Genomic DNA, 12,924 nt, shown 5'->3' on the forward strand with positions numbered 1-12,924 from the left:
TGCTAGTTTTTCAATCAATCCGAAAGCCAGCGGGTATAAGGAATCATCAACATCTAAACCTACAACTATAAGTAAAATGCCCTTAGCTTTTCCTTTAAGAAATGTCCCATCTATTCCTATAAATAGCCTACAGCCCTGTTTCCAACCAACCTGAAACATATTATTTATACAAGTCAAATAACTTTTACAAGGTAATAAAAAAATCCTAAAAAAACAAGATTCATACCTTTGAAGCGTTGAAGCAGAGGTACATCCTCTTAAAAACTCTTCTTCCAGCTTCTAGGGCCTCATTGCTAACCTAACACTTGCATCAGTTCCCAACTTTGAGATCCTCAACTCATTGCAGTAGGCTTCTAGCTTGCCAAACTCATTTACATAACTCCCCCCATCTCTCAAAGTATTTTTCTCTTTGCTCGCTTACACTTGTGGATACTCACGTGCACCTTCATCTCCCTCTCCACATCTCTTTTCATGTCCATTAGCTTGAAGTGAGGATTCTCTTGAATTTTATCCTTGAACTAGTTAGCTAACCAGTACACAGAGGCTCATGGGTTCTTATAAAACCTAGTACACTTGTGCTCATAACACAAAATCTTCACTTTCATACTTGGATTGGATTCATCTTTGGAAGCATAGAGAATAAATATACACCCTTATTGACATATATACTGGATCCTATTTTTTTTCACTCTTATTTATTCTTAGAATCACACTAGTGTGTACTACATAATTGTCTACAACCATTTTAATGGCACTTTTATCAGGAAAAGTCATGCCCACATTAGAAAAGGCTTGCTTCCTTCCTTTATAGGCTTTCTAAGCATCTCAACGAGCCCTTAGTCAGCCTCAAGGCCTAATGAATCCCCACTGCTTCTCCCAACAGATACCTCACTTTCATAATATGGAGATAAATCATCTAAACTTCCTTGGTATCATCGTCCACAGAATCTCCCTTATAACTCGCATCCTGACTATTAGATAAATCACTATCATCCCTCTCAGATACATCACTACCAGACAAGTCCTTACCATGTTGAATAATTTGGTTTGCAGACTCATCTATTACTTCTACTATCCTTTCGACGTCTTCAGGTATGTCATCAAGACCTTCTACATCCTTTATGTCATCATTAATTACATCTTGCACACTGTCCATCTTATCTTTAGAAGTTAACTCTACTTTTTCCCCAGAAATTAACCCATCACCATATAACATATTTTCAATTATTGAATCATAATCACCTCTCAGTCATCTTCTAGTCTGTTCCCATCCTTTGTCTACTGCATCTACCATTTGGCAATATATAGCCAGAAGCTCTGCTCACCTCGCATCACTCAACAGTCCTTGGTCATTACCCTCTTCTTCTATGGATTGACTCTAGCCATATTACTCTACTCACAAAAGATAGGACAAAAATTAGAGGATGAAAATCCGGTAGTGAAAATCTAAAGATAAAAATCAAAGGATGAAAATTTGAAGATTTCAAGGGGATTTCACTGTTCAAAGGATGAAAATTAGATGACAAAAATCTAAAGACAAAAATTGGTGCTTACCCGTGCTTCTATAGATTCTTTTTCTGCTGAAACCCTAGCAAGCAATTCTTCTATCACATGAGCCTTGCTTCCTTCGCTACCTCGTGTGTCGACCATTGGCGCTTTTCCTTTCTTTTTCCCTATTACAAAAATCTCAATTCCAAATGAACCCTATAAACCTCTCGATTTTTTAGTTCGAACAAACACAGAGCAATTGTGTGTAATAAGCCACGTCAGCGTTAAACTAGTTAGACAACAGGTAGCAGGCTAGATAAGCAATTAACGTATGAAATAAATGGAGTTAAGAGGCAAGAGACGAATTGGTTACTTCTGCATCCACAAATGTGACGTTATGGGTATTTTGACCCTTTTTGTCACTTAAGGATATTGGGTGCCCCTGACTGCCCACTTTGTGGGTATTTTTGCCTTTTTACCCTATTAAAAAATGTAAGGCACTTTTAGTGTTTTAAGTATAATCATTATGTATTTTTTTAAACAAATGTCCATAATAAATAAATCACTTTATATTTATTTTAAAGTGAAGCATCCTATTAAATAAATATAAATATAAAAAGATAGAAGTAGTTTAAAAACAAGCAAATATTTTATTAGGAGTAAAATTTAATTAATGAGAAAGTTATCATATTATATTGTCATATCAGAACTAATATCGGTGCTTATCATATAGATAAGCACTGAGAGCTTATTACATATGAATTGTTCAAATCTAATTTTCATGACATGACCGTGTGGCACCGATATTAGAAAAACATCATCACTAAATTTTCAATCTTTTTAAAATTTTAATAATTATTTTTATCATTAAACTATACTTTTTTTATTTCTATTTAAAAAAAACTGCATCACACAGTTCAAAAAAATTAGTTAACTATATTAATTATATTTGAATATAAAAGAATTGTATTAAAATATTTAAAGTTTTTATTAATTATTTTTTATGATTGTAAATGATGAAATTATGAGGAATAATGTATAAAATAAATATTTGTTAAAAAATGTAATTTTACTTATATAAAAAATAAATTAAAAATGACAGTTTTTTATAAATAAAAATGGAGGGAGTATCCCTTGATAGCATTTCATTTTGTTAAAAAAATAAATTTTGAAACGTGTTTTTCTTTCCACGTAAGTTAGATGGAAAACCTCCATTTTCTTTTCGCTGTCATCTCGACCCCGTATTCAGGCTGATTTCAATGAACGTTTCCTCTTTCCATCCTTTTCAATCTTGGTGCGCTCTATAGTCACCTAGTTGCAAGTTTCAATCAATGCGCGGACATAAAGGGGTCTCAATCTGCTTGGATTTGGAAATTAAAAGCCAAAAGGAGATAATTGGGTGTTATCAGACAAGTGTTCTGTTCTATTCTCCGAGTGATACATCACAACAGAGAAATGAAATCAGTAGGCACCCAACAATTTGATTTGGATTGATTTTTAGAGCGAGTGTAACGTTAAAGGGTCTCTTTCGGGTGTAATTGAAGATATAATGTCACACCTGTGAAAAAATATAACGTAGTATTAGATGCAGCAAGAGTTGTCAGAAAAAAAATTTGATTCTAGAATAAAATAATTGTCTTTCACTCTTTCTGGGCAAGCGGGGGTAAAAAGAAGTATAAAGAGACGCAACAGGTTCTATATATAGCAGCACCCACAGGCCAATTTGCCACTTGCTGCTTGACATTATTGTCAAGCTAATCTAGTCTGAATTAGCTGATGATAAACGGTGATAAGGAGAGCCGGTGTTCCGAAACCCTCTCTCTCTTAATGCACGCAAGCAAGCGTTGACGCGGTATTTTCCTTTAAATTCTGCGAAGGAAACCCTGGAAACATCGAAAATGCGGAGTTCTCTTCCGATGTTACTGGCTTTAGCCACTTTTTTGGTGCCGGTATCGGTGGTTCACGGTGGGTTGTCTGGGGGTTTCCTCCCTCTGGAACGAGCAATTCCTCTTAGCCTGCGAGTGGAGCTGCAAGCACTCAGAGCTCGCGACCAAGCTCGGAATGCTCGAATCTTGCAAGGTGCAGTAGGTGGTGTTGTTGACTTCTCAGTCAAAGGGATCTCTGATCCTTCCAGTATTGGGTACGGTTAGTTCGAGCAACCGCGTTTCATGCATTTCGCATTTAAGAAATTTTAATGCTCTCGCATTTATTATGCTGCTTCAAGTTGCTTTTTTTTGGTTTGCCTGTATTCTACGCTTCTCCGTTCTCAGTTAAGCATTTGGTTTCTATTTATCTAGGTAATTTTTTGGTTTTTGTTTTTTTCACTTTACTTTTTGGATTCCTCAATGAGACGCCGAGAAAGGATGGTGATCGGGTTTCCGAAATTCTGAATTTGCATCACACCTCTAGCTGATGGAATCTGTTTCTTCTCCAGTGCCCAATATCTTCCTCTCGACTTTCTGCAGCACCCTCATTTTCGTATCGCAATATTTTTCCTGTTACTCATCATTTGCTTCGAGACACTGCTTAATAAGCTAACAACTCAAAAGTACTGCTTGTCAAGCAGGGGGTAATCTTGTTTTTTTTTTTCCTTGTTCAGGCTGTATTATACAAAAGTGAAGCTGGGCTCTCCTCCAAAAGAATTCAACGTCCAGATTGATACCGGAAGCGACATCTTATGGGTTAATTGCAATACTTGCGGTGATTGCCCTCAATCTAGTCAATTGGAGGTAAATTTTTTGTACTTGTTCTGTATGCATACTTTTGGCAACTTAGTAAATAAAGTGACGTTCTATAGCATAACTGCCTCGTTCTTTTTGGTTATGCCATGCAATCTACAGATTCAGCTCAATTTCTTTGATACAGCCAGCTCATCCACATCTGCGCTGATTTCCTGCTCAGACCCAATATGCATTTCTTCAACTCAAAGTGCCGCAACTGAATGCACCCCTCAGATTAATCAGTGCGGCTACACTTTTCAGTATGGAGATGGAAGCGGGACATCGGGGTATTATGTTTCTGACGCGATGTATTTTGACACGATCCTTGGGCAGTCTATGCTGGCTAATTCTTCTACTAAAGTTGTTTTTGGGTGAGCTCTTGAGCTGTTTATTTTTAAAGTTCGTGCTTATGTAGGGGTAGAAACATATGAAGGGTTGAGAGTAATGAGAGGGTCAAACCGTCGAAGGAGCCCAGGCTTCCAAATAATGACTTCTTTTACCCTTGAAAAATATTATACTCTGATCTTCTTAAGCCGCAAATCTAGTCATATTCTGGTTCAAAGTAATAGCAAATCCATAAGTATAGTGAGGGGAATTTAGGGGAATGGATGAACATTGGCAGGGTATGAGTGGCCTGTAAGTGGGTTTCTGAATGCATGGAAGAGAGGGAAACTCTATGGGGCTTGATCTTCAATCTCGGAGTTTATCTGCACTTTTTCCTGATGCTTCTTTTATTGTAGTTTTGCCCCTTTCATGTTGATGTATAACTGAAATGAACTAATGGTTTTCCTGGGAACAGGTGTAGTACCTATCAGTCTGGAGATTTGACTAAGACAGATAAAGCGGTGGATGGAATTTTTGGGTTTGGTCCGGGTGCTCTATCCGTTATTTCGCAATTATCATCACGAGGCATTACTCCCAAAGTATTTTCTCATTGTTTAAGAGGAGAGGGTAATGGAGGAGGCATACTAGTTCTCGGTGAGATTTTGGAGCCAAGTCTTGTTTATAGTCCACTTGTCCCATCACAGTAAGCCTTCTCTTGTGCTCTTTATCTTTTATTTTCTTTCCCAAGTTGGTGGGGATTTTTTTTTTTTTTTGCAGATCACATCTTATTGATATGGAGGAAATGTCCAAGTTGCACGCAACCTAGATCATTCCGCCTTATCTTTAAAACTAGCCATTTTCATTAGTGTCTAACATTAATGGTTGAACACTTGTTTAATAATTATAAAGTAATTAATTAGGACTATAATATTATATTACATTACTTGGATGACAGGAGATGGGGGATTGATGCTGCCATATGATTTCACGAGAGTTCATTAAACATCACTTGGTGAATGTTTAGCATGTTGAAAATATTTTATTCTTTAGTGGAACTTGTGTTTCTTTGTATTCAGACAAGCATGCTTATATTAGTTTCTCAAGGTTATATTGTTAGGAAGGGTTTTGCCAGCCCTTTCCTAACACATCTTTTCATGTTATCTCTATTTGGGAAGATGCTAAATGTTACACCTGGGAAAAAGAGTGCGAAACAGCTGGATGGGGAATACCATTTTTAAAACTTTTAACTCTTCAGTTGGTTGTGGTTTCCAATAATAAATGTCTTTTGCTGAAATTAAAAGGTGGTATACAGTGTAATATTTTAATTTGTTGATGCAAATTTCTTAAAATGAATGCAGAAGATGATGTTACTGTCAGAAACTTCGGTTCTTAAAATGCTTGGCGCTGTTATTGTTGTTTAATACATGTGTTTTTATATAATATATTGCAGTGCTTTGACTACTTAACCAAATTTCAGGCCTCATTACAACTTAAATCTTCAGAGCATTGGTGTTAATGGACGAATTCTCCCTATTAATCCAGCAGTTTTTGCAACATCTAATAACCGAGGAACTATAGTTGATACGGGTACAACCTTGGCATACCTTGTTCAAGAAGCATACGATCCTTTAGTCAATGCTGTAAGTTATTAGGTTCTTTAATTATAATTTTGGAGCATTATGCTTTAAGTGGTCACATTATTCTATGATGTCATCATCACCCTTCTCCTAATAAATATCTGTCAACAGATAAATGTACGCTAATATTCTTGCGTGTTATAATCATTAATCAGCTACACTACAGAATGATAAAAAACAAGGGTTTCTGTGTCTCACCTCCTATTCTCGTGTATCATACACTTCTAATTGAGGTGTTCCTTGTTTTAAAATTGATTGTAGTTTCCATAATCCATGATGAGGATTTTTCTATTAGTTAGTAAATAACCATGAAGCCTGAGAAAGTACTTCTCATTGTGGCACACTTACGCTCTTTGCCTCACGTGCCTTTTGTTTTATCTGATATATACTGAGATCACAGATTCATTCATTTTGTGTCTAGAATGAGGCCTTTTGCCTGCAAGTAAGATGCAGATAAATTTCCCATATCTTTGATCCAAATTAAATTAAATTATTTTTCGTTTAAAAAAAAACTTGGTTTAATGTGCACCTGCATGGATAAGATACTTCAAAAATTAAACACCACCGTTGAGTCTACTTGCTTTATTGTTATTAGTTTCTTTCAAACAGGAGTGTGGAAGGGTAGCAAACTAGTCTTTCCCTTTCCCTTGAGCTCTGGTTGAGTTGTAGTCCTCATTCATCTTTTGTTACTATCAAATGAATTGATCTTACCGACACACCGGTGTTCTATTTCTTGATGAATATGCAGATAACTACCATTGTTTCACAGTCTGCCACTCCCATCATTTCAAGAGGAAGCCAGTGTTATTTGGTCTCAACCAGGTTATTTTTGAACCGTTTCCCATAAAGATTTAGATGTTCTTTTCTCTCATAAAAGTAAGGTATACAGTTACAGGATTCATAAAAATTTCATTGAAATCTTGCTTGTTATCTATTCAGTGTAGGTGATATATTTCCTGCAGTCAGTTTGATCTTTGCTGGTGGAGCATCCATGGTTTTAAAACCAGAGCAGTACCTTATACGTACCGATTTCATTGTAAGCCTCTTGGTTCTGTTTGATCATATCTTGGATCTTTCCTTACTTATGGATAAGACATTCTTCTCAATTGTAGCCCCTTGATTATTCCCTGATGATGTACCACTTAATTTAACAGGATGGTGTTCCAGAGTGGTGTATTGGTTTCCAGAAGGTGCAGGAGGGAGTTTCAATTTTGGGAGGTTGGATCTTGAACTAGATTATTTAAACAGACTAAAGTTCTCGAAGGCTGACAAAAATGAGTGCTTTCTGTTAAAAAACAATTGATTACTTGGAATGCATATGATGATAGAAGTTGGCTTATTTTGTCTGTGAAAAACCACGAGTGCTAATCATAAATTGCCTTTCCATGCTTATTTTTCTATATTATGCATCTATTGTATGAAATCTCCAAGTGACGCTCCTTGATTTTGAAGTGTTGAGTTTATCAACTTTCTTGTTTTTAAATATGCAGATCTTGTCCTAAAAGATAAGATATTTGTCTACGACTTAGCTCATCAACGAATTGGATGGGCTAACTATGATTGTAAGTTCACAGCAGGACAATTGCTTGCCTGCGAGGAATATATATGATCCCTTACTTAATCGTAATTTGAAATTGCTGCCCAGGTTCTCTGTCTGTGAATGTCTCTGTGACCACAACAAAGGATGAGTACGTTAGAGCGGGACAGCTGAGTGTGAGCAGCTCAGAGTCAGACATTCTCGCCAAGTTGCTCCCTTTAAGCATTGCAGCTTTCTTTGTGCATGTGGTACTTTTCTGGGAGTCCCAATTTTTGTAATTCAAATATGAGAATCGAAGTTTCATTCTTTCTAGCCCTCTGCATTACTTGGGTCGCTGATGTTTTTATTTATTATCGGTGACCCCACCTGATGTTGTGGTTTGGAAGTTTAGCTGTTTTGGTTCTGTATGTGTTGTGCTCAGCATTCTTGCAAACGTGGCATCTTGTATCCATCCATCTTACCGAAAGTAGGATCTCACTGTAAAGGGACTCTGTTGAGAATTTGCCAGAATTGTATATTAGCTCTTGCGGATGTAGTTGTACTATCATACTTGGCGTCTATAGAACAGTCTGATTCTAATTATATCATGGATGATGTTATTGGAGGTGGGAAATATGAATCTAAAATTTCGTTTTTAGAACTGTCATTGCTCTACCTATTTTCAGAGCAACATAGAAATCCAGGGATGTGGCCTTGTTCCGTATCTGGCTTATGGCTTACCCTATGGTTCGAGTGGAACGGATGAAAATGAGGTATCAGAGCTCGTCGTTAGCAATCATATTTTCATCCCTTTTCTTTTTCACTAAGTTGGCAATTTATTTATTCACTTATTGTATTTTGCTTGGGGCAATTTCTTTGATGGCCATGTCCATTCTATTCCGTAAGTTTTTTTTAATAATAATAAAGAAATATATCTTGTAAGTTGAAGATGCCTTTCTTGTAAGGTGATTTTGGCGTGTCCTGAACTATCTAACGTTCGATGGGCTGATGCACCGTCCGAAAATACTCCATTATTACAGCGTGTTTGATGTGAATGAAATTAAAATCTTACCAAACTATAGAGTAGCAGTATAAGGACACGTATGATCATGTTCATTTTTTTTTTTTATAAACTGTTTTGCAATACTGTTTTTTTAGAATTGTTTTCAGCAAAAAAAAAATTAAAAAATATTTGATTGTTACCAAAACTATAAATGTTGCTAGTATTAAAAAAAGTTACTTCTTTGTTTAAAAATGTAAAACATTTTTTAATGAGTTAGGTGTTTTTAAATCTTTTGAGGTGTAATCATTGTCTTTTTTTTAAAAGTGTCCCTATTAATAATGACTTTATATTTACTGTAGGGTGTTTAATAGAGGTAAATATAAAAAAATAGTATTAGTTAAAAAGTAGTTAATTACTTTATTAAAGAGGTGAGATTCAATTAAAAATAATTTATATTTTTAAATTAATTTTCTAATTAATGAAAGCTACTCGTTTTTTGCAAACCCCCATCCTCCCCCAAAAAAAAAAAAAAAGGGGGAAAGAGGAATCAAATACAATTTAAAGATGTTCTCGTTTTCTGTTTCTCGCTCCCCCCCCCCCCCCAAAAAAAACGGAAAAAGGAATCAAAAACAATTTAAAGATGTTCTCATTTTCTTATATTTGAAAATAAAAAATTAAAAAAATTAAAATAGATATTTAAAAAACAACAGAGAACACAATTTTGTGTTCTAAAAATAAAAAAAAAACAGTTTTTAAAAATAGAAATTAAATCAGCTCTCAATTTATTAGATGCATGGAAGTAAAAGAGAAGAGATGAATTGACAAACCATGAACGCTGGCAGTAAACTTTTCCATGTCTATTTATTTCTTTAAATTATCAACTCTATTGTATAGAATCAGCAGATGAGACCTTCCAATTTTAAAAACAAAAAAATAAGACCCCAGCGGCCCGTGTTACCGAAGACGCTCCTTTGTTTTGTAAAGCCTAGACTCTGGCCGCCGGTTATGGAATTTTAGGACAACCTTCTTCCAATTTTAAAGTCTAAACTCGAGCCGCCGCATTGGGAGCTCCGTGGGGTGTTCTTCGAAGGAGTTGTGCGAAGCAAGCAACGACGGGAAACAGCGGGGGTTGACTCGACTGAGCACGGTGGATGACGGTGCTAAAGTCGACGGACTTGAATCCGAAATCAATGGTAGCTGTTTTCCGCACCTAGTATCTTCTTTGCCGCTTTTTTCTATTTTCGACTTTGCCGATATCTATTTTAGATATGTTTCTGACGCTTCCCTTCATTCCCAGACCAACGAAACCATTTCCATTTCCCATCCCGCTAGTCTCTTGTATGCTTCTTGACATCTTAGTTTGACATGATATTCCCGATCTTATTGATGCTTGGAAATTCTCTACTTCTCAGTCGTAAGTTCCTTATTCTGCCAATCTTATGTTTTTTGGACCTAGAACTGATTTGCTATTGAATGGAGTGTTTTCCGTTGATGTGAGCCTGTGAGTGTATTGATGTGAGCAAACCTTTCTGGAAAAAAAAAAAAAAAATCTGAGTCCATGAGTATCTAATATGACGGATTAAAAAAAAAATAAAAATAGAACTTCCTTCTTGTATGGGCTGTAGAGACCCAGGCAAGGAAATGAACCAGGAGTTGGAGGGACTTTTTACACCTACCTATCAGGTGGTGAATAGATTTGTAAGCCTGCTTTGCACACAAGAAATGATGATAAAAGAGTAAGTATAGTAATTTGGAAAGTTTTAACATATATTTTAATGATTCACCTTCACTTATTGTCCAAAAAAAGCGTTCCCCTTCTAAATTAGTGCTTTAAATTTTAATATATTCTTGTGATTGCATTTATTTAATGTCTGATTGTTAATTTATAACAGTAATTTCCATATAGAGTTAACTAATCTTATTTTTACAAAATATATTGCTTTTAAAAGATAGTAAAATAAAATATAAAAATATTCCATCCTTAAAAAATATAAAGCATTTTTAATTTTTTAAGATATAATCATTATCTTTTTTTCAAAAGTAACTCTATTGATGATGACTTTATATTTATTGTAGGATATTTAATAGGGTTAAATATAAAAAAAAATAGAATTAGTTGAAAAGTATGTAACTACTTTATTGGAGGTGAAATTTGATTAAAAATACCTTATATTTTTTAACAGAGGGAGTATTTATTTACAAAAATATACCTTGAATTGTAATTTTTTTAATAAATAGGATACTTTTTAAAAGATAATATTGATTATTATAAAATATAATTAATTAAAATTTAATTTTTCAAACTTTATTTAATCGTCTTTAAAAGGAAGGGTGTAATGCGACAGAGGGAAATTAACCTTTTATAATTTTTGGAACGAAACATGCTTTTCAATTGAGAAATTATTCTGCTTTGATAAAAAAATAACAATTTTGTATTTCAATTAAAAAGACACCCGGTCAGCTAATTAATCCCGTGCGGCCGCGCCCTTCTTATCTAAATCTAAACCCTAATCCGAACGTTCATTTCAAAGCTCCGACCTTTGTGGGTGTGGATCAAATTGTGGGTTGCTTGATTGACGCGAGAGATGATCAACGGCTAAATTTTCCTCTTCTCTGCCTTTCGCGCCAGGCAGGTTGAAGGATCGATTCGTGTAGCCTTCACCAATCAATCACCCGAGGAGGAGAGCTGCGCTGCTAGGGGGCATGGACCAGGTTTGGAAATCGTTTTGGATTCAGCATTAGTGGTCAGTCCAGTCTATTAGCGTAGAGCGTTTTACTTATCTCCGCTCTGACTAAAAGTTTTCAAATCCCTGGTGCATCGGAAATATCATAAAGAGAGATAAACTTCAGTTTCAGGTCAATAGCTCTGGTATTTTTTTTCTCACCTTCTCAATTAGAAATTCCTGTAGAAAGATATTTTTATTTTTTGATTTATTTTTTCTTTGATTTGATTTGATTTTTATTTCAGCCCTTTGTTTTATCTTTATATTTTTTTTCCCTACTTGACATCGAATATTTCTGAGGCTTTATAGTTTATATTGATCTTCTCACGTCATATTCTGATTCAACGATGCACTGAATAAGCTTAATTATCGGTGGCCTAATGCAAGTTGCAAAGATAGATGTTGGGGTTCGCTTTGCAGCCTCACTATGTTTGGGTTACCGTATCACCGATAAATTTCTATCCAGTTTGGTTTTAACCCTGAAAGTGAATCAGTTCCGGAAGAATCTTATAATTACAAATCGAGAGGTTATTTAGAGTTAGACTTGATAGAAGAATCTTGACTGTTGGCCCAAAAAAAAAAAAAAAATCTTGTCACAACAAATGCATGTTACATGCAGCAGACATGGCTGTGCGCCTGTGCCAAAATAAATCGCATCGTAATTTTCTTATTTATTTTTATTTTTTTGCGGGCATAAAGCACATCATTATGTATTTTCAAAAGATACCATATGTGGGTTTATAAACAATGTGGAAGCTGTTGTGTATCTCAGTTGCCAATTGAATAAATATCGTTCTTTCAATCCTTTTTTTTTTTTTTTTTTGTATTCCATTGAATAGTGTTTGGGGAATTTGTGGTAGCAAATATCTGGAATTTGGAAATTTACATGAACTTTACAAGCTAAGCTGCCTTAATTTCTTTTTCATGGATGCTTTGTGTTTGTTTAGAATAACATATGTGCTTTCTAGAGAAATGACAATCCTTTGATTTGAAATAGATATCCTTGCTCTGGTATTGAAACTTGTATATATAATGCACTCCTACAAGGCTTAGTGATATTTGTATCATTTGAAGCAAATGTAGTGTATAAACGTTACTAGAGGGGGTATACTTTTCCAGTTTTCCTTTCCAACTTAGACACTCTGTGCCTTTGCTGCTCATAGCCCCCCTACATGCATGCTATTTATATATGTCTTTCGCTGGAAAATTTCTTCTATATGCACCTTTGAAAATCTTGATGTCCCTACATCATTCATTGCTTATTATGATGCTCATATATAGTGAGTGATGACTGAGAATTATTTGGAGCCTTGAACATGAAATACAATGCTGCCTTGTGTTTTGTTACGTTAGTTTATTTGGCTTACTAGACAAATGGTAGTATTTTGATTTAAAATTGATTTCTTTGTTTAGACATTTGACCACGAACTTTTAATGCACTCCTAAAAGGTTCAATGATAATTATATGATATGATACCTAATCTAAATATGCATAAATTTATTTAAAAGAGTT

At 35.1% G+C, this 12,924-nt stretch overlaps 1 protein-coding gene across 1 annotated transcript; it reads left to right on the forward strand.

Annotated features, from left to right (window-relative positions):
* Window positions 1–3,127: 3,127 nt before the first annotated feature.
* On the forward strand, window positions 3,128–8,319 carry LOC129303536 (aspartic proteinase 36-like). Its single transcript, XM_054942953.1, has 10 exons — window positions 3,128–3,628; window positions 4,088–4,217; window positions 4,329–4,579; window positions 5,008–5,235; window positions 6,010–6,172; window positions 6,918–6,991; window positions 7,109–7,205; window positions 7,324–7,387; window positions 7,660–7,731; window positions 7,815–8,319. Exons 1-10 carry the CDS (start codon window positions 3,387–3,389, stop codon window positions 7,982–7,984), a joined length of 1,491 nt encoding a protein of 496 aa, XP_054798928.1. The 5' UTR covers window positions 3,128–3,386; the 3' UTR covers window positions 7,985–8,319.
* The last annotated feature ends 4,605 nt before the right edge of the window (window positions 8,320–12,924 follow it).

This window comes from Prosopis cineraria, unplaced genomic scaffold (assembly GCF_029017545.1).
Source record: "Prosopis cineraria cultivar Desert tree isolate PC_DT_omini unplaced genomic scaffold, ASM2901754v1 PC1, whole genome shotgun sequence".
Lineage (NCBI taxonomy): Eukaryota > Viridiplantae > Streptophyta > Magnoliopsida > Fabales > Fabaceae > Prosopis > Prosopis cineraria.